At 34.2% G+C, this 22,696-nt stretch overlaps 1 protein-coding gene across 2 annotated transcripts in view; it reads left to right on the forward strand.

Moving 5' to 3' along the window:
- LOC149483232 (transducin beta-like protein 2) overlaps positions 1 to 22,696 on the forward strand; it is a 96,582-nt gene that overhangs the window by 22,952 nt on the left and 50,934 nt on the right. The window contains exon 3 of one of the 2 annotated variants that reach the window (XM_089702199.1): positions 18,834 to 20,174. The exons of the other annotated variant lie outside the window; for it this stretch is intronic. Coding sequence (XP_089558325.1) covers positions 18,834 to 19,996 — 1,163 coding nt within the window. The 3' untranslated portion in view covers positions 19,997 to 20,174. Of the gene's footprint in view, positions 1 to 18,833; positions 20,175 to 22,696 lie in introns of those variants that run through there. 2 annotated transcript variants of the gene reach the window in all.

Below are 22,696 nucleotides of genomic sequence, written 5' to 3' on the forward strand. Positions count from 1 at the left end.
ATAAGTATTGAAGTGCCACTTTTGTTAAACTCGAGTGCGGAACTTATCTCCGCAATCATTGTAACTGCAAAATGATAGTAAACAGTTCCGCGTGGTAACACGTCGCGCAAACATTTTACTATACCGATAAGAGCATTATCGTAAATATTGAAATAATCGTTATGATATAATCCGAAATGTGCGGATAAATGATATAATGTATGCGGGCGGCGCTCCGAACTACTTTCTCTTGAATTCGGTCGCGAAAGTTGTCTCGCACGGACTTTCTAAAGTTCAGCGCAGTGCATTTTAGTGTGGCCTGGAACAGTGGCGAATAGTGCCGTGAATGTAGGCGTTTGAAACGATCCTTTATTGACACAGTGTATAGGTACAGATAGTAAAAGGAAAATATGAACTAAAAATTATTTAAATGTCAATGACACTGTAGCATTTATTTATAAATTTCAAGATAATTTTGTAGAGATAGCGGTCAATGACTATTATTGAAAATTTAATCGGGTTGAAAAAAAAGGTTATTAATATGTTCTTATTTTAACGTGCTAAAAAGATTAGGCTCATTTCTTTAGATATCCTTCTTCAATATGGTAGCGATTGGTAGAGCAGCAATAATTGTGCTTCCATTGGACACCCATGGACGATTATTGGTATTCTTTATAAGAATAATTTCCGGTGCAATTTCCGTGTTCCGTTCTTTGATCTATTCTCAAAAAAATCAATAAAAAAAAAACTATTGTGACGTCTGAACACGCAATTGAATTTTCAGATTGACCTCAGTCACGTTATTATATTTTACTTACTGTCTGGGCGAATTACCGCCTCTATAATTTTTTTCCTCACTTATTATTCTCCTAACTAGGGTATAAGACAAATTTTGTCCAATTAATTATAGCTAATTCTTACTCATATATACTTACTTACTACTCAGACAATTCGATTTTATGTATAGAAAGATATACACACACATACGACCGATATTACCTACACATTCACAGTATATTATGTATTGAATAATGCCACAAATAATGAATTTAATGAAATAATTGTCTGACTAATAAATTCCGAAAACGCGGGAAATATGACGCCAGCTAATAAAGGCAGATTATACTATCGTTGTTGTAAATTTATCGTATATTTGGGTGTGTCGGCGAATAATACGCAATTTTCATGATGTAAGCGCATTCTATGAATAATCAATAAATCACTTTTTACTTGATATCAATCGTTATTCACTTTGTTGACCGCATATGTGTAACCTATCATTACGCTACAATGATAGGTTATCGAAATTTTCCTGAATGTTATCTTGTAGTGAAATAATAAATATATATGGGTCAAACATAAATAAGTACCTAGGCAAATGTCGTTTTTGTGCTATAGGTAGAATATTTCCATATCGTTATATTTTAATTACTGCATTAGCAACTTACCCTTTGTTTTTAGCGATTTTAAAACCGTTAAAAATTAAAAAAAAAAATTCTGACGATAAAAATAAAGATTATTTAATTAAAATCTCCCAAGAAATACGTAATCAATAGATATAATCCAGGAAGCACACGTGTTGATTTCAATTTAACCTTTACGATAGAAAAGCTGTTTGGAAAGCTTAGAGCGTTGCCAGCGATCCGCTTTCACTCGAGACGAATTACGGCTTGCCGCGTATTTTCAAATTATTATTTATTTTATTTATAACTCTTAAATAGAACTGTAGGTACATGAAAACCCTATTACACCAATACAAATAGAAATATTGTATAGTTTATCGGCCTTATAACTCCGTAGTGATCTCTTCTAGGCAACCGGGGGAAAATTATTTATTTATCTATAGCGCGAATTTATATCTCCTATTTGACCTTATTCAATCATTAATTTAATATGACTAGCACAAATTCAAAGATAACTAGATCAGTTCTGATATAATTACTGTAAAATGTATTTTTGTAATTATGTTTATTGGAAATATTAAACATATAAACGTATATTATGTTGTATTGATGTGGATAATTGATTATTGCCGACCTCCGCTTTTTCATTTGTTATAGTAACGCATGATGACAATTTTAATGTATTTACTCAACATACATAATACTATTTTATTAATTATTATTTATATAGATTAACGAAAACAACGCAAGGTGAAACACCGCTCCATAAAATATTTGTTTATTTTTATTTTTGTTTGGTTACACAAGTGCGTTGGTTCGCGCATCGTTCTAATTTTCAAACATTTATTTTAATTTATTTTTCACTTATTTTAAAGTTTAATTGATAATAATTAGTAAGTGGTACACATTGAATTTAATTTGCATTGAATATTGAGTAGCCGGTTATTTAGCACAGATAATATGGGTATATAAATTTGTTTTAATCGCAATTTATGACTCGATTTGGCCGACTTGTGTTTTGGTATAGAATATTTAGCGTCTATTCTATTCATTTCATTGTGCTGCCATCTAGTCAAGGTTCGTTTAACTTTGCACGGAAAAGTGTAAGCTAAGAAATTCTATCGCATGCCTCTAGGTGGCGCTGTTACTAAGTTATTAAATAATTTACAAGAAAAGGATAGGAATACAAAAAATACATGGGCTTACATAGAATATCTGTAATTTTTTATTCATTTAAAATAAATATTTACCTTTTTTTATCTCTTCAATTTGTTTAATAACAATTTCCAAAGATAATTATTATGAAGTGTTTATTTAGTACTAAGTAGGTACTTAATATTTCTGCACATTATTAATTTTAACTATTTCTTGGTGCAAATTAATGATTTTTCGAAATTTAAATTGTCTAAATTCGTGGTTAAGGGTGCGTATAAAGCAAAATTACCAATCTCCTATTAGATGATACGTGTAATATTCAAGACCAAATCTAAAAAATAAAATATACATATATCAAACTAGATGATATGTTCAACGATTCTGTTTAATCAAAAACATAAAATATTAAAATTTACTCGATAAAAAAAAATCACCAAGTTAGCTCTAATTTTCACACTTTTACGTTTTCTACTTGACATGGTAATACTTATTATGATTTTTTTTTCATAAACAATAGGCTATTTGACAGTATAAAAAATAAATTACTTTTTTGTGTAATCCATATATATATAAGGTTTTTGAAGCGATTTAAATTAATAAATGATATAAATAATAACTTATTTATTTATAAATCGTCGAGAAAAAACATCATATTTTTTAAAATGACCACGTGACCGAAAACATCCATGATTGGCTGCATCTGCCATGACGTCACAGCGGCGTAAATAACAAGTGATCCCAACGTTTACTCACGTCGTTGCTGAATTTCGCTTTTGGTTTTGTTTCTTGTATAACTTATTTATTGTGATTCAAGGTCTGTAATCAGTTTTGTTCTTTATGTGTTATTTTTGTTTGTCATGGAACCTAATTTCGAAAAGGCAGACAGTAGAAATCTACCTAAAGTGGACGCTATAATTAGGAAATAATATTCTAATACTGTGCTATAATGGTTGGCATGTTCTTTAAAAACAACTAAGATTTTTACGCTCCTCAATTGAGAAATGTGAAAACAGCTACGTAAGTTAATATTTCAATCGTCATTCATTACCTTTTTAGTTAATTGTACCTACAAACATGAATCACAATAGCATAATAATTATGAAGTATACATTTTTTAGATTAAGTCCTTTATTTTTCATTTCAGCCATCCAGTTTATAGGATTGACGTGTTTGTATTGATTATTTTCAATATCAATACAAACACGTCATCATCAATTTATATATATTATTATCTTACCTCAAGCAGGTAAGTAATGAGACGATTTATACTATGTATTGCAAATAAAATAAACTGCCTACTAAGTATTCAACACCATACTTACATCGAAGTGGTCTTCACAAAAAAATATAACTGTTTTAATTGATATATCTAATATCACTTGGATTTCTGCGAGCTAACTGCAACCACTTTCTACGCATTTTTATATCTTTTGGAGCACATATAAATAGTTTGTCAGGGGTTTTAATAGTTGTATTTCTGCATCCAGGAACTACACACCACCTATAAGAACTCATTCTCTGGTTTTTAAACAGATTAACTTAATTATACTATAATTAAAACAAAAACGAACAATAAGCACTAGGAGCAAGTTGATGTTTACGCCGCTGTGACGTCACCATGGTCGCGAGACGCCATATTCTTCAAAATTGTGTTTTGGCGGCGTATTTGAATATCATGTTTTTATTTTCCATTTTCTCAATGAATAACTACAAAAAATTAAGAAACATGTGTTTTGTGTGCTCTATAAACGTATCTTAATAATTTGAGACAGTTTTCAAAACCTTGTCAAATAGCCTATTATATTAAAACATTTGCAAGATATTTGTCAGAGCATTTTGTGTAATTACTTTTAGTTTTGGTTTTATCTGCGATAAACCACTTTTATCGTGACAAAACCAAACGTTTATCTCGAGAAAAAAAGAGCGCCAAAAGTGGTTTATCTAACTTGGTGATTTTTTTTTATCGAGTCAATTTTAATATTTTATGTTTTTGATTGAACAGAATCGTTGAACATATCATCTAGTTTGATATATATTTTATTTTTTAGATTTGGTCTTGAATATTACACGTATCATCTAATAGAAGATTGGTAATTTTGCTTTATACGCACCCTTAATGGAAAACAGGAAGGCGTCGAGGTCTTACCGTTGCCACGGCAACGTCACAACACGGAAGAGACAAAGCCTTGGTGATGAACCAACGAATTGTGGATTCTAGAAGGATCTAGAATTTTAATTGTTCTCTTGTTTTCATGATACTTTTAAGCTTTTGAAAGGTTCATTGCTTTTTTTTCTTGTGTTAATTATTTTTCGACATTGGCGCGTTTAATGGGTTTTGCTTTTCAATTTGTTTGGAACGATTGACTTTTTATGGGTCATTGGTAAATAAGTACAATGACCTGAGTAAATACTGAACAAATATATTCAAAACGAATTTTTAATTTATAAGCAAATAATAAATATGACTTTATATTATCACGCATATGAGGTTATAGGACCTTACTTTTTATTTATTTATTTGTATGTTTATATACTTAATATTCTTTTACAGAAAGAATGTGATTGTTGTTATTTGTGAATGAAGAAACGTGTCGCTAATAACTCCATTATTAGCGACACATTAAATTAATGGATCAGCTAGACTATAATCCAATATAGCTAAAATTTAATTATTGCAACCCATTCCAATTAATCGATAATCAATTGAATAAAGTATCGATTATATTCATTGAATTGATTCGATTGTGTAATCGATATTGTTGCATATGTTGTAAATCATATATTTATATATGTATATATAAATCTCGTGTCACAATGTTTGTCCTCAATGGACTCCTAAACCACTTAACCGATTATAATAAAATTCGCACACCATGTGCAGTTCGATCCAACTTGAGAGATAGGATAGTTTAAATATTTATATAAAGATTTTGATCGCGAAAACGGGTAAAATTTTAATTTCAATATTATATGTTTACAAGTTTTGTCGGAGCAGATAATCCGCGTTCGCAAATCGTAAAATTTACTTTCTATGGAGCGAGCGATGTAACATAACTTTCACGTTGCGAAATATTCCGTAAGATCTCGTTTTGTTATACATTTACGTTATATATGTATATTGATTTTAAATTTCCTTTTTAGCTGGTTTTCACATAATATATGGTAGTTGTATTCCTTGACGAGACGTGTTCAATATAGAAGAGTGAATTTGGTAATTAGTTTATGTTGAAGCATTTAAAAAAGGGATGGATTGTTAATTTATGTAGCCTTCTTCCTATGAAGTAAGAACGATGTTTGGTGAAATAGTTCATTTTTTACTGCGAAAAGGCGGGATTCAGCTTTCTAGGAAATACATATTATATTGTAAATCAATGAAGAAACAAAATTTCTTAGTGACGCATTAGTCGAATCTATAATTTATTCCTATGATTTATACCGTAAAATCGTCTTTAAAATGAAGTTGTTTTTTTGTTGTTGGCAATAGTGATGGAAGGAAAATCACGTCATATAACATTATGATTAGTTTTATAAACAAGAAAATTAAATTAAACGTGATAACGAGGTAGAAATGTTAAGTAGTTTTTTGTATAGCTTAATGGTTTTATTACTAGGAAATGAAATGTTGAAAATATTATGAGACTTTATGATGACATTGCTTGAACGTATGTTTCGAGTATGATGTAGAGCAGCCTTTCCCAAACTTTTCTAAAGGCGGACCCCTACCGCCACCATACCATGATCCGCGGACCCCCAAAAAAAGTATTTTTATAAGACAATCTATTTTATTTTAAAAATTGATTGATTTCTTGCAGTATTTTTGTATGAAATAGCTTAGCCACCCATCACTTGACAGATTATTCCATGTTAAAACTGAAAAATACAAAGTCCGGCCATCAGAATAGTCTGATCACTAAGGATTTCGTAATTTTCTTGATTTGTCTGCGGACCCCATGCGATGTGCTCGCGGAGCCCAGGTTGGGAAACGCTGATGTAGAGAATAGTAGGACTCAAATTATCATTGTATTCCAGTCCAATTAATTTATTATAAAGAGAAATTGTTAGTTACATAATTTTATTTGTTTTGTCTACATTTAATTCTTATTGTTAATTATAATTTACATCAGTCCATTGTTATAATGGATGAAAATAGACCAGACTGACGTAGGTGTGTCTCTAATTGTAGAATATCTCATTCAATCCTACGCGTAGTTATTACGTAGGTATAGTCTATAGAGTGTAGAGTATAGAGTAGCTATATTTTATTACGTTTTTTATTAAATATTGGATAAGTAAAGGTTCGCCCCGGCTTTGCCGGTTCTTATAACCTACATTTATAAGAATAACCCTTTTAAAAGTTGTATTTGGGACAAATCTACAAATCGAAGGGCGAAATAATTTTTATAGAAAAAAGAAATCGGTCGAGTAGTTCCTGAGATTATCGCTTTCAAAAAAACACATAAACAAACTCTTCAGCTTTATATAATAATTAGTATCATAGTATAGAATTATAAGTACCTCTTTAGTTCTTTACCAGCAAAAACTAACTCATTAGGAAAAACTAATTCACAAAGCTTTTCGTATTTTAATAGCATGTAATATTTCATAACATTAGCTATTTTCAACTACATAATATGTAATTTAAGCTATGTGTATTGTTTTAAGATTTTGTTAAGTATTTGTTGCTTCCTCGTTTATTTGTATCATCGACTGACGACCATCAAGTTCACATGACAGACTGCTTTCATTGTATGCTTTATCGGTGGCGGTTTTTTTATTTTGTATAGAATATATTATTTTATTATTATTTTTATTTGGCTTGTGTATTCATAGAGACGAGTAAGGGTTATTTATCATTTTGTTCAAGTAGCTGGATATACGCGGCGTAGTTTAAGTTCAAGTGAAGGGCCTAAAAAATCGTTTAAAATAGATTTTGTCTCAATGCCATAGGTTTCAGAGGTTTTTGTAACGTTACGTTCGACCTTCCTAAAGTTTGCTACATTCACCATTCTAGTTACCCTTTGACTTGCTTTCAAATTAACTATAATTGGATTTTGTCTATGAAACTGTATTTAGGTAATAGGTACTTGTTGTAGGTAGGTAGGTTCTTATTGTTTTCCAAATTTAGGAAACGTTGAAAATTTACTTCAGAAATACATATTTAAATCCTGATATGAAAGCTCAGTGTAATAAATCATACTTATACACAATGTATTTATTTTAATACATAGTTATTTATAGGACGTTTACGCTGAAATTAAAATGCATTACATTATTGTAATCATCTTCGATGTCGACAGTTAATATCCCAACGCCTCGTGTTTCCAATAAGTCTGTTTGCATAACGCCAGGGTCGCTCCAAGTCAATATAAAAATTTCCTCATTGCTTCATTGTTAAAACAAACAATTTTCAAGAGAGTCCCTTGAAAGTACGTATTGTTATTCGAACAATTCACAAAAGTTACGTTATATAAAAGTCGTTTTAATTGTCGAGTAAAGAAATATAATTAAACTAGCTTTCCGCCAGCGGCTTCGCTCGCGTAGTCAAAGAAAAACCCGCATTGTTCCCGTCCCCGGGATAAAACCTATCATATGTCCTTCCTCAGGTCTCAAGCCATCTCTGTACCAAATTTAAAATTAATTCATGTAGTGCTTTTTGAGTTTAGCCCGAACATACGTACATACGAACAGACAAAAATTCTGGTCTGATTTGAAAAATTCTTTCGGTGCTATATAGCCCATTTATCGAGGCAGACTATATATCATCACGATAAGACCAACAGGAGCGGAGCAATGCGGGTGAAACCGCGGTGCACAGCTAGTGTATAGATAATTATACAATGATTAAAGAATGGTAACTGTTGCCAAGTAAGTTGGTCGTATGAAAGTGTAAGTTTGGCACAAAAAGCGGCACGTGTATGGACCGTTTATTAACTAACTAATCGTGGTATAACGATATGAAAGTTTGTACGGAGGTTGATAACTTTGTTGCTCTGTTGCGCGGAAAATACTGAATAGATGTGAATGAAATTTTGTGTTGTGGTAGGTTAGGATCTGGGTAAATATATTGGATATTTATTTGTGTCTTATACATATATAGCACACGAGTAAGATATAGGGCTGCTTCTTATTTATCAATAATAAATCAAAATACCAAACGAAATCTCAGACATAGTCTAGAGTGGAAACCGGTCATTCATAAATATTGCTAACATAAATTTAAAATATGTATCTATCCGAGATAACATATAATTATGTAGAAATCTATATTCAATGTCAAATTATATCTGATGCGAGAATAGTTTCCCAAACAAACAGTGTTTTTTGTGTTTTTTTTAATATGTTTCGTGCATTAAAATTAATAAGCAGGTGATTTTAATTCATATAGATGGTAGTTTTAGCTGATTATTCTGCTATTTAGTGGTCCTTGAAGATGTTAGTAGGAAATAATAAATTATTAAAAGACATTATTGTTTTATAGATATAGTAAAAACGCAAAGCTCAAATCGCTTCTTGACGAATTATGTTCTAGGAAAGGATAGTTTATTTATGTCTTTAATTGTGTAGTCTATCTTGAGTCTATCATTCCGTTTAACACTTTAATAAGTTGTATGTAAAATTATTCATAGTGTAATACCACAAATACTGAAAACTAATAAAAAATAAATTAGTGTTTGCGATATGCCCATGCAATCTGATATCATTTATTATGTTATTGTGACACAGATTACCTCAAATTGATTATTAATAGGCATTTCATTTGTAGGTTATATTCAAAGTCATTATCAGTGAGTTTATAAACAGGTCTCATTTCGGACTTATTCGATTGTAAAGTGTTGTTGATAAACAAACTAGATCGGCTAAATAAATAATCTAAATGGCTATCAGTGACACAGTCGCTTAATTAAATTATAACCGCAGATAAAACGTATAAATGAAACAGGTACCGTTACATCCGGACAGTGTAGGGTTGCCGCACTATATTCTGTAATCATTTTTAGTAATTTTGTGTTAAATTTGTAGGTGCTCTATGTAGGAATAATTTCGAAAAAAATATGTTAGATAATTTTGAAAATATTTGTATGTTTTGTTGTTAAATGATTCTATGATTTTTGAATTAGTCAATTTCTGAATTTAATGATTGTTTTCGTACTTTTGTTGTAATAATAAATATTGACAACCCTAAACAAAAAGTAACCGTAATGAGTGATGACACAGTTATAAACATTGTAATTCGTACTATTGTCTGACCTAAATCTAATATTTATCTTTTTTGTTTGTTTTCTGTTCTGTTAATTTCTATCGGTCATATGATTCTAGTCGTTTATTTGAGGGCGTGATATTTGGTATTTATTTCGAGTTATTATTTTATTGCCTCCTTGTTCTTCTTTCCCGTAATTTCATCCTAAGAGTTTCGTGTCATATTGCGTAGGATCAAAAGTTTCTGGGAATCTAGATAGGTAGAACCCTCATGGTTCTGAAAGAACATAGATTATAACTCCGATATCCACGACTTCCGTCCTATTGCTTCATAACTCATAAGTTAGGTAATAGAAAGTGCACCTGTTTCTGCATACACCTGTGTCTTAATATTTGTACTATCTAGACAATTTGCGTAGGTACAGGAAAAGTAGAGACTAGTATCAGAGTTTGGGCAACGTTTATAAAGTTGGACAGGACATTATATTTAGGCGGGTTATAACTGTTTTGTTTGAGAGACAGTTTCGGTCATTGGTTTCGGCACATTATGAACTAAAGTGGTCCGGTTACGGTGATGTGATTCAATTCGCAAAAGGCCTATTTCGCACTCGTTTGACAGAGTAATGCGAGTAAATTGCAAACAATTGGACGACCTTGTTGTATCAATGAATGATTGGCCAATATTCGTACACACGCCGAAACCGATCTTTCCGTTTAGAAAATTTTTGTTGGGCAATAATGGCGGTTGTAATCTTATGATTTGTATAACAGTTGTACGGTAATTGTGTTGAGCGTGTATGCGAGAATTAATATAAATAGATATTACGTGGTTGCATTATACAATCGTATATCTCCTAGGGTTGGTTGGTCCATAAATAGTTTCACATTCCGTTGTCCTTTGGGAAAAGGGAATCGGCCTGATAAAGCTATTATGGTACGGCCAATATTCCTATCTCGGGATTGCAATAGAGTAGATATGGAGACCCAAAAATATAAGGAACATTCACAGCGGTTTGCGACACAGTATGGGCATCTTATGTCCTATAGAATTATAGGGCTATTCAATATAAGGCTATTAGGAAATACACTAACCGTAACTGTCATCTTGGGTATTTACGTCTTTGGTTAACTAGAAAATGATATTATTATATTTAAGAGTTTATAACGATTCTAATTCTTAAAAAGTTATTTTCTCGCATCACATCTTAATCTTTTATTTAATCGTATATCTGTCCTATGTACTCCTCCGAAATGGCTCGATTGATTCTCATGAAATTTAGACTGCGAATTGGTCAACATCTGTTTTTCATTTCCCTGAATGATAAGAGTAAGGCAAACGTTTGTCGAGTCAGTTAGTGATTAATAGATTAGTAAATTGCGTAAAAGGATAATATTATGATAAACGGAATACCTCTGACGTTCCTATCTGACGCAACGCATTTGGATTTCTTGCTGGAGTTTCCTTACTATAGTAAGATTTGTGTGACGTGCTTTTAGATACAAGGAAAATCATAGCACGCAATATCGTCTGGTGTTGTGCGAATTTTAATATAGTCATCGTGATTTTGGAATACACGGTAAATTATGTCATGTTCTCTTTACTCATCGATTTTGTAATTGTTATTTTGTAATTAATTTTACTCGGACACGTTCTACGTAACAATATAGGGTAGGTAAATATTCTCATCGAAACATTAATAAAGTATGACACCTTAAAAGGATTGAGGTCGTTGGGGAAATAACAAAAATTGAAGTATCATAAGAGCTAAAAGGCAAAAAATCAATGCGATAATAGCCCAATCAGATAATAAAACACTAAATCTTAAAACACACATCTCCATTAACCATAAATGCATCTCACATACAAAACCAACAAAAATAAATGGGCGTGGTGGTGTTGAACTGTTCCGTAAATAAGCGCAAATCAATTTACATACACGGTACTGTCATAACCTAACAAGGTCGATGACCGCCGAGTGGTTTAACTCAACGTGTGTTATCAATTATCATTGCACTGTTTCAATGTTTTTGAAACCAAAAAATAAATAGCTAGTTACGACTCATAAGTGTATTTTTGAGGTTATTCTGTCCAGTAATCTGTAAAATTAAAAAAAGTTAGAGATGCTTAACGATTTATAGAGAAGATTGGATTTGTTCATATGCTTTCTTTAATATATATTTTAAAAGAAAATCAATTATTACTCGTAACGTTTCATATAAAGCGAAAAATATTTTCAGTATCAACCAATAAACCAAATGAACACTACACAATTTACGATGTATGAGAATCATATTATGAATACATTATTAAATGTATGTTTTGTTTATAGGTTGCGAAAACATAGGGATATATAAACGTTTATTATATGAAATATGTGAAATCAATGTGCAAAACCTCGTCCCTTTGTGCAATGATGAAATTAATTGCAAACATTTGTTCGCTTGTATGTTGAAATATGTGTATCACATGTATGTTTTAATTAGTAATTTTTTCTCGATATCTTTATTAGATTAAATCTTTTGTCACTGCAACTTATTGTTTAGTTGTTGCATTTATAGTAGTCAATGCTTTGTAGTTACTGAATTTTTTATACGCTATTATATTTGTAATTGAGCAGAAACTGTTCAGTATATTTGTTCATATGTTCCCGCCGGTGAAGTGTGCACATGTGTGCAAATGTCGCTTCATCTAAATATTGGCACTACGCCTGTGCTTCGGGAAAACCGCCGCGCCTCGGACAATCCAATAACACGACCCCACACTCCGCCTTTGTATTTTTAATCATTTCTAAATATACACCCGTTACGAGATACACGTCTATCAGATTGTGTCGTCACGAATCGCTATAATAACACTGTGACGTGCTATGACAATAATGCAATAAATAAACTTGTTTATCGATACGATTCTCGATGATTTGATCATTAGTTTATAAGTGGGTGACAAAGATATGATCGAAGGTAGCTGAAAATACAAAATCGGTAGAGTGACTCAATGTTTGCTGTGACGTAAATCAATTAGCACTTGGGAAAAATAATAAATATAAATAAAAAAATATTGGTATTATTGTAATTCGTGAAGGCCACTTTGAATTAAGTGGCCTTCGAAAAACCTAATAAAATTAAAACATTTAGCTCGAATACAAACATTTGATTGATATGTTTATCTTGAAACACGACAACAATATTATGTATTCTGTCTAAATAATAACCGTTGTGTCGTATTGATAGGTATTCTGAATAACAATAGTTATGCCAATAATTCATAGGAAACCCGTGCAAGAATCGCGCCGATACATTATATGCACCTTGTTTGAAAAACTTTAGTGTCACGTGTATTAATTGTGTCAAAGTGAAGCAGATATGAAAGTATTACAATATTACTGCGTAGTAGCTTGAGATAAGCGAACAATATGGGAACATCGCTCGGAAATAGACTGGTCGTCTACCAGCTGTCCCTGATAAGGCCTAAGGGGCTGATACACTGCGATGGTTCAAATTAATTACTCGTGGATATAAAATGTCAATGAATCACGTTATTTGTTTACAACGTTGCGGATTCCGATTATAATGACTACGTTTAAATGTATTGTACAGTTGTAATTTGAGTAGTTACTCATTCAGTTGTTTAATTGAAATTTGTCATTGTTAATATGAAAATTATAGTAAATATTTGTAGTAATACGGGGATACATTAATGTTTCTCATATTTTGACTGAATGAATCGATGTATTTATGAAATTTTGGAGCAAAGCTTTTCAATTACAGGGAAACGTTTTTAATTGAACTTAATAGAATACATCAAACGTTATAATATCATAATTGGTACTGAAAATTTAATTCTCTGAACTAATGACCACTTCAAATATAATAAATATTCCTAGAAAGATGTTGACACACCAATGTTTATACGATTCAGCAAATAAACTCGGCATAATGCATTCAATTAATGCATATAATATGTAACCGTGTCTCATGTCATGCACGCATGCGCGGGCGCATGGGCCGAAAACATGACAACGGTTCCTAACCTGTTCCGAGTCGCTACCGTTAACACCTCAAATATTTGTCCAACCCATTAAAAGACGAGTCACAAAACAACATAGCTTCGAGCAGACTATTAGATTTTTCCAATAATTCATTTTTCAACCAAATTCAAAAAAGGAGGAAGTTCATTTTAACTGTTCAAAAACTCAAAAAGTTTTTTACCTCAGAACTTTCGATTAGGCAAACCAACTATTTTAATATTTGAAATCTTGTGCCTCCCCTCTGGTTCCTTGAAATTTGGTCTAGTTCTGATATTTTGAAGATGGTTTAGTTATTTGTTAAAAATAATAATTTATTGTTCATATTATGATGTTGTCTTTCCTTGATTATCTTTAAAATATAATTTCGTTCGGCTAGTCAGGATTTAAGTATCGCTTCTATATTAAGTAGACCTTGCTCTATGACATTGTAGAGTCGCAACATTGAACCACGCTTTTGTAAAGTAACGACTTTTTGGAGCGTTTTTTGAGTAATCCATTGTTATAAAGTTCGGTAGATTTTTATTGCATTTTACTTGCATATAAACAGTTACTGCTGATTGAAAAATGATGATTCTGTGACGTATCGTTTTATATAATATTTTATTAATTTGATATCAAATACTACGCAGCAATATTTGAGACCTGTGTGAAAGTTTAAAATGTGTGCTACACATAATTGAAATATATATTCATAAATATCACACAACCTACTCATAAAAGCTGCTTTTTATACGTGTCTACAAGCCGTCTGTTCTACTTTAAACTAGCTAGAAGTTAGACAAATTACAACTAATGAATGGAGCGTAAACAATGCAATGAAACTTTATTGAGCGTAATATGACGATATTCGTTACGCACGCACTCAAACATGTAAATATTTTGAAAGTTTTGCTTTATCAGTTATTTATTAAACGCCATCGAGTCCAAGTTCATGAAGCTTGTTGACGTTATATATAAAAGCGATTAGAATTCAAAGATCGCAATTAGTCGGTATTCAATATTTAGGTTGCATTACGAAACCTCAGATATTTCAACGGAATGAGCGAATATTTCATAGAAAACGGATTACGTGATTAAACGGCTCGCCCGTGGTTAACCGTCAAAAGAGTGGGCTTATTTGCCGTAGCAACGAGTATTCCTTGACCCACTTGAGGTCGAAAATCGCGATGGCCGATCCGCCACCGCGACTTTCACCGAAAGCGACGTCATCTCATTATAATACCCAATACCCCTTAACCTATTGTCCGCTTTCCATACTTAATCTTTGATGTGTGCGCGTGTTAGTTTTTTTGAAGTAAATATTGCTAATTAAATGGATCGAAAAGTAACTTGTTTGTAAACAGTAACGATACGTTATCGCTAAAATTTGTTTCCGCGCGTTATAATGTCACAGTCAATTCCTTTGTGTAATCTGATATATGAGATTTTGTATACGCTACATCAAATCTCAGGGATTTCAGTCGTATTAAGCTATTCAAGCAGATATAATTATTGTAAGAACATAATGATGACAATCAAACGACTTGAGGTTATTAATTACTAGATTTCCACCCGCGGCTTCGCCCGCGTTTTCAAAGGAAAACCCGCATAGTTCCCGTTCCCGTGGGATTTCCGGGATAAAACCTATCCTATGTGTTAATCCAAGTTACCCTCTATATGTGTGCTAAATTTCATTGTAATCGGTTCAGTAGTTTTTACGTGAAAGAGTAACAAACATCCATACATCCATACATCCATACATCCATACATCCATACATCCATACATCCATACAAACTTTCGCCTTTATAATAGTATTAAGATAAGATTAAGATATTAAGATATTAAATGAACAATGTATTCAAGGTATTTAATTGGTTAAGGATTAATGCTGTATTGGATAAAATCGCTTCGAAAATTAGCCATTATTTTTCGTAAAAGGTAAATGACAAAAAAAAGTTATTGTGGGTTATCCATAAGAGATAGACATATACCATCGAGGACTTTTCTGTGGACCTTTTCAATGTGTATAATACTTAGTACATTATTTTGATAAAACTCGTAGGGTTCAGCCTGCGTTTGCAATGTAAGCGGAAAAAATGTAATTTTTTACGACATCACATTAGAAACCTCAAAAATAACAGTACTCTCCATTATTTAATGGATGTTATTATACATATAAACCTTCCTCTTGAATCACTCTATCTATTAAAAAAAACCCCATCAAAATCCGTTGCGTAGTTTCAAAGATTTAAGCGTACAAAGGGACATAGGGACATAGAGACAGCGAAAGCGACTTTGTTTTATACTATGTAGTGACGAAACGGGGTACCTATTTAGTGTTACGAAGGGACACGTCAGCGGTCGTGTGTATCGATAACAAATGATAAAGGCTTTATTCAAATGTCGACCAAATATCTGGCTCGCAAGTCCACAACACACCTAGACGCGGCGGATTATTTATAAGTTCCGGTATTCGATGAGCATTAGCCGTGGGCCGTGGCCTAGTGACCGCGATTGTTCATATTAAAGGTTTACAACTTAAAGAAAAAATATCATGTTTACAAAAGTAAGTAGGTAGTAATGCGAACAAAGGGAGACGTCATAATAGTATGCTAGTAGTGACTTTGTTTTACGCAGTTAACAAATGTTTGAAAATATTGTTAAATGTTCACTAATCTAGGAAAATTACAAACTGATATTTGGTGTTTTGTTTGTCATAAATCTAATCATTAGAGATGTATTCATAAAATATCGTAAAGCAGTTGGAACTAGTTTTTGATTAATCGTGTTTCACACGTTATGATATGAATGATGTCAGTGGTCATTTGTAAATTGGAAGCAAAATGAAATGAAAATAAGATGTTCATCCCTTTGTTGCGACATTAAATTCCAAAACATTAAACATACAATACTCTGCATATTACAGTTTGGTTTTAGCTAATATTACATTACATAACATTCTAAGTACTATAACAAAACTCTAAGATTATGATTACATCATTAAACTAATTATACGCCGCAACAGCTTCCGTCTAAATTTCGTGTTTATTATATTTATTACCAAAGAGTGAGTACATAACACGCAATCATATCGGAGACGAGATGTATGTCGCGTAGAGAAATGGTAGGAGACGCGGAGTACCGTTGAGCGATGCTCTGACATGGTTGCGAAGGTTATCGCCGGTGTCACCGACCAGCGAGGAGCGCCTACACGCGTGTATACAAACAATGTTACACACATGCAGCGTCCTCCACGCGACTCGCATGTACACGTGTGAAGACTCATTTTGAAATTTGAAGACGCTTCATACACAATACGGAACATTTGGCTCACTGTTTTTGTGTGGCGGACAAAAAGTGCCCCATCATGCGTGAAGATTTTACAAAGTTCTCATAAATCGTTTTTAATTTTTAAATGTAATATAATCTGGAATTCTTTGATGAATTTATGAAAAGTAGACGACGCTGTGGGGCCTATAAATGCTTTAGATTAATGTACCGAAAACCTTGGCAGGCGTTCGATGAACTTTATGAAACGGGTTCACGTAAGTTCGCTAGCCTTCGTTCCTTTTAAACGAGTTTGCACTTTTTAGTTATGTTTGTGGATATAATCAATAAATCTTATAAATTTATATTATTTTAAGGACTTTGACTCCTGGCTATCATGCGATTGCTAAATTCCTTTGTGATTTTATTAATGCAACATGGTAGTGAAATTGTGTAAATCTTGATAGTATAAACTTGCAATAAGAATTATGATCTTTAAATGTGTAGGTAGGTACATTTTTTACAATAACCACATGTGTATTTAAACATGTGTTTAATTAGCTATAAATAATATACTCAAAAAAGTAGCCCATACTCCATTGAAATTGCTGACATGAGGCTAACCAAGATGTGTAGTGGCTAATTATGGCGTAAGTAGGACACGTTATACAATGTGCTAAAATAGGTCGAAAGAGATCTCTATAAACAGTATACAGTATACTCCTTCATACATTTTGTTAAACGAAAGTATTAATTTTCATACAATGAGCACGCGAACTGTGACGTCAGCGATACATGAGACGTGTTTGCATCTGCGAACGTGCCCCGGACCTCGTCTTAAAATTCAATAAAGTCCTTTGTTGATGCAACATTTTGCGCAGTTATGATATATATTGCAAGTAACTTTCTATCGTTAAATAATTTCAGGAGTAGTGAAAGCTATCGCGATGTGACGTTCGCCTATGTACCGAGCAGGGCATTGGCCGTCCTTTCTCAACTATCGTACGAACCCTACATGTAAACAAAAACATCTGTCTATATAAAAATAACACGCGGTTATTTCTTCAGATAAAGCGTTGATTCCGGTATATTTTTGTATCTGCGTTTATTAAGAGTTGAATTCGTAATTAGTTATTAACTAATGAGGTTATCGTGTAAACGTCATTTCCTTAACTACTCTATTTATCACCTAAATTACATATATTAATGCTCATGGAGAATCGATATTTAAGGGTCGTTAGGTTATGATGATATTTAGTTAATATTGAAAAATTTAGATAAGTCAAAAATCTAATATTTGCGGTTTAATTTTTTTTTAATAATATTATTTTTCAAGGTTCTAGGCCAAGGCAAATGCACAACGTATTTAAAATCGGTTGTCAAATCTTCGTGAATTAATGTTTAAACTAATATTTAATATTTTATTACAAAATAAATCATGAGCTTTTCCGCAAAAAAATAATATATATATTTGGTTTAAAAATATTTGTAAAGTAAGTAATATAAAAAATGTCTTAAGGCTTTAACGCAGTCACAATAGGGTTAATTGCTCCAAGTTGTATTTCCACAGAAAGTAGTTTTATTATTGTTTAGAAAAATGAGAATAGGCCGGTCGATCGGCATGTCCCGTTAACGAACGCGCTACCTACGTGACGTATAAAGCGTGGGCTGCCCCGCCACCGCGCCATTAGTATAGCGCCCGCGCGCGCGATTGCACGTATTTACCGATTCCAGCTCCGCGCTCGCTCTCTCGACTCTATGTGTATACAAGCCCACCAAGAAACATGCATTTCTGTACTCATTGGCACGATTGGTTTTATCAAGAGCCCAACGCGGCGGTGGACCCTGCCGGCGCCGCAGCACGCCGGCGCAAGCCCCGCGATCGACGCCGCCCCCCGTCCTCGTCGCCGACGTCGACGCCGCAGAGGATCTCCGCCGAGGAACTAGCAGAGGCCCTGCGCCCGCATCTGCTCTCGCCGAAGCGGATGTGGGCCCTGGGCTACCCGTTGGAGATCGAGCCCAACTCGTGCAAGGCCGTGGTGTACATCAACCCGCCGCCCCGGCCTCGACCTCCGCAGTTTACATCCTTCGACGTGAACGCGCCGGAGTTCGTCCCCGGCACGTCTCAGAGTGACAGTGGCAGGGGTTCGTGGGGATCGACCCCTCGCTCCGATAGTGACGAAGAAGCGGATGCAGTGGAACATTTGTGTGTGCGTTGTGATAAAATGTTTAGAATGACTCGCGAAGGCGAGTACGTTGTCGAAGAAAGTTGTGTGTATCATTGGGGACGTATTAGCAGTGACTCTCGGCACACTTGCTGTGACGCGCCGTTCGGTTCGAAAGGATGCAGCTCGGCGCGCTTTCACGTGTGGAGTGGCACCCGGCCCGGCATGAACGGCCCTCTGGAAGGATACGTGCGTGCCCGATCCCCTCGAGGAGGTATTTACGCAATTGACACTGAAATGTGCTATACAACGGCTGGTCTAGAGTTGGCCAGTATAGCTGTTATAGCGGCGGACGGTCGGCTAGTTTACAGATCGTTAGTGAAACCTAGCTCTCCCGTAGTCGATCACAACACAAGGTTCTCAGGCATCAGGCCGCGCGACTTGGCGCGCGCGACTAAGACGCTGCGAGATGTGCAAAACGATATACTTGGTTTTGTTGGAAATGATACAATTTTGATCGGGCACGCTTTGGATAATGATTTAAGAGCTTTGAAGTTGTTGCACAGCGCCGTGGTGGACACGTGCGCGCTGTATCCCCATTCAAGAGGTTTTCCCCTGCGACGATCGCTCCGGGCTCTCTCCCAAGAGCTGCTCGGCCGGAGCGTGCAGCGAAGCAGTTCCGGCCACTCCCCCCTCGAAGACGCTCGCGCTGCCATGGACCTGGTGCTTCTGAAAGTACACGAAGAACGCGCACAACGGAACCGTATCACGAATCAGCTACCCATTCTGCAACCGTACGACCCTTTAATTAGTGCCGCCTAACACTTAAGTGATAAATAATGACAGACGAATTTGTTTGTAAACAAATGATGATTGTTGAAAAGTTTTATGGATGATTCTCAAATGAATATAGACATATATTACGTTGACGGAGCGCGCGTACCGCAAGGTATGTGCCTTCGAATTGCCCTGTCGCAATAAACGTAATATTTTTTTTTAATTCTGTTGTTTTCTTTACCCGTCATGTTATGTAATGAACACATGAGTATTGATAGCTCGAAATAAGATATCATGGTAAACACAAACATAAATATTATGAATAGTGAACGCGTCGACTTTGTTATGATAAATTCAGCGCTCAAACAGCTGTTTGTTGCGATCATATGATAGTTACTTTCACTGAGTTGGATTTCTACTACATAACGGGCGGTCGTTAGTATAGTGGCGTGTTCGGGGTAAGTGGGGCTCTTGCAAGGCTTATTTTATTGCAAATGTTCACTATTATTGAATTTTTTTTTAGAATTTTCATTAAATTTAAAAATCTTGTATAACAAACAGCCAGTGAATTCATATTTATTTATAGGTTTTCAATAGTTATTACCACAGTGAAATACATAACATACGCAGAATTTACTATATAAATATTAAATACCGCTACTTATTGCTTACCTTACTCATGGATTCTTCGGGGTAAAAAGTATTTTATGTTAGTCATAGGTGCTTTTTAATTTCTCAGAAAAGTAAAGGAAATGAAATCAGATCATATTCACGCTAGCGTTAATAACGACATCTCGATAATCTCAAGGAAACTCCGACATTCAATGTTTACCTGCAATTGTGACTAAGCTCAGCGGATGTTATTTTTATTCAGAATTTATTTTTCTCAGCTGAGTCAGCGAAAATGTCTCGGCTTCTGAGTAGCGTATTGGTTCATCTTCATATTACATTTCAAGGCGTTCGTAACACGCTTCAATTACACTCAAGCAAAATAAAGGTTAGTTTAAACGATATTTTATTATGGACAGTGAGCCGACGGCCGTGCACTCGGTGTCGGGTTATATAAGCAGCTTACGTAAACTAATGACGAAATCCGGAGCTGATGAGCAAACTTAATGATTTCTAACTTGTAAGATATGAATGTAGCTAAACAATTGCTATTTTACTCTGCTCTATGATCTCAGTATTTTTTTTTGGACTGCATTTATATTAAAATATTATGTAGAGTTATTCACGGACAAAAATATGATATGATAGACTGAAGCATAATTATTATTGTTCACTTTGTCTTCAGATGACATTGTTTTTGTAGAAAAGGTGATCTTGATGGTGCAAACAAGGCCGGGTATTAAACACGAATTAGACGCAAGACGCCATTTCGACTTGTTTTTCGTAAGTTCGGGTGCATTGGCCAGGGAGGAGTAACGCCCCTACGACCGGGCGATTTTAAACATTCTGTCATCGCTCCGCCGAAATATTATCTAGAGGATTTCTGTCTAAGTAAATGTTTACATTGATACGATGATGTGGAACTGATACTGAATAAGGACAAAGGCCACAATCATTTAGCACATGGTAATTATACATTTCCTCATTCGATATGACTGATAACATTGGCAACGGCAAATGGGACGTTGATTTGTCTTCGCGTTTATCTAATCTCTTACGGCATAATATTTCATTGAATTTGCTTCATATTTAATGCGATAACAGAGTATAAATAGTCCATGCATATGCTTGCCAAAGTTTATCATGTTATCGCTCTCGGTCCATACGCCAAATATTTTGAGCAATATGAAACGGTATTCTTACGTTTACTTCCAATAAATCGTTAGTCATTGCTTCCAAGAATTAGTTGGAGACTACAGAGCGGCGGCCACGTCATCCTGCTGATCGAGTTCAAAGTGTACATTATATATGGTACGAGTATGTTATGTAGAATTCAACGATTTCTTTATATAATATATTCAACACTGACCTGGTTTATCGCTGATATCACTTTAATTAAGTCATGTAACTCTCGCTCTCAGAGTTATGGTTTTAAAAGGAACTGTTTAATAGCATTATGGAAGTTAATTCGAAATTTTATGTTTCGACATAAAATCTTATACATATTTCATCATTAATATTAACAAAGGCTCTATCATGAATATTACACGATTGTCGATTGTATTCGTAAATTGAAACAAGTTAACCTACTTTTGAATCAACAACATTTGTATTGAGCCCCAATGCGTAGGCAAAATCTAGCAAATCTGGTAAGTTGGTAAGTATGTAGAGAATGATGTGAGAAGCTATTTGAATAGGAATTTAGCATTTAACGGAAGCTGATATAGCTTAGAGTTGCGTGTTTAATTTAAGCGCCTGATTGTACAATGAGAGACAATATTGGTTCGTTTGGCCATGGGCCTTCCAGAGTTCGCCTCCGCTTCGTTATTGTTTCGCAATAAGTTGCACAAAGTGTGGGGCCGTTTCGCTTTCGTCACCGCTCCTCGACACGCCTACGAGAATCCCCACCGAGGCGCCGTGACACCATACTAGCCACCTATGTCGACAACGTGAACCCCCTCCCCCTTTACATAAGGCATGCTACGTAGACGATGTGTTTCATATTTTAACGATTGTTGTATTTCATTGAAACAGTTGAAAATTTATGCGAGCGTGCCTAAGATCCAAATAAATGAATATGAATAGTGAATATCTATTACAATGTTGATTGACGTGCTGACAGTAAGTACTTGGAAA

This window comes from Colias philodice, chromosome 13 (assembly GCF_061535455.1).
Source record: "Colias philodice isolate Cphi_HAF_F1 chromosome 13, ilColPhil1 Martin Lab GWU primary, whole genome shotgun sequence".
Taxonomy (NCBI): Eukaryota; Metazoa; Arthropoda; class Insecta; order Lepidoptera; family Pieridae; genus Colias; species Colias philodice.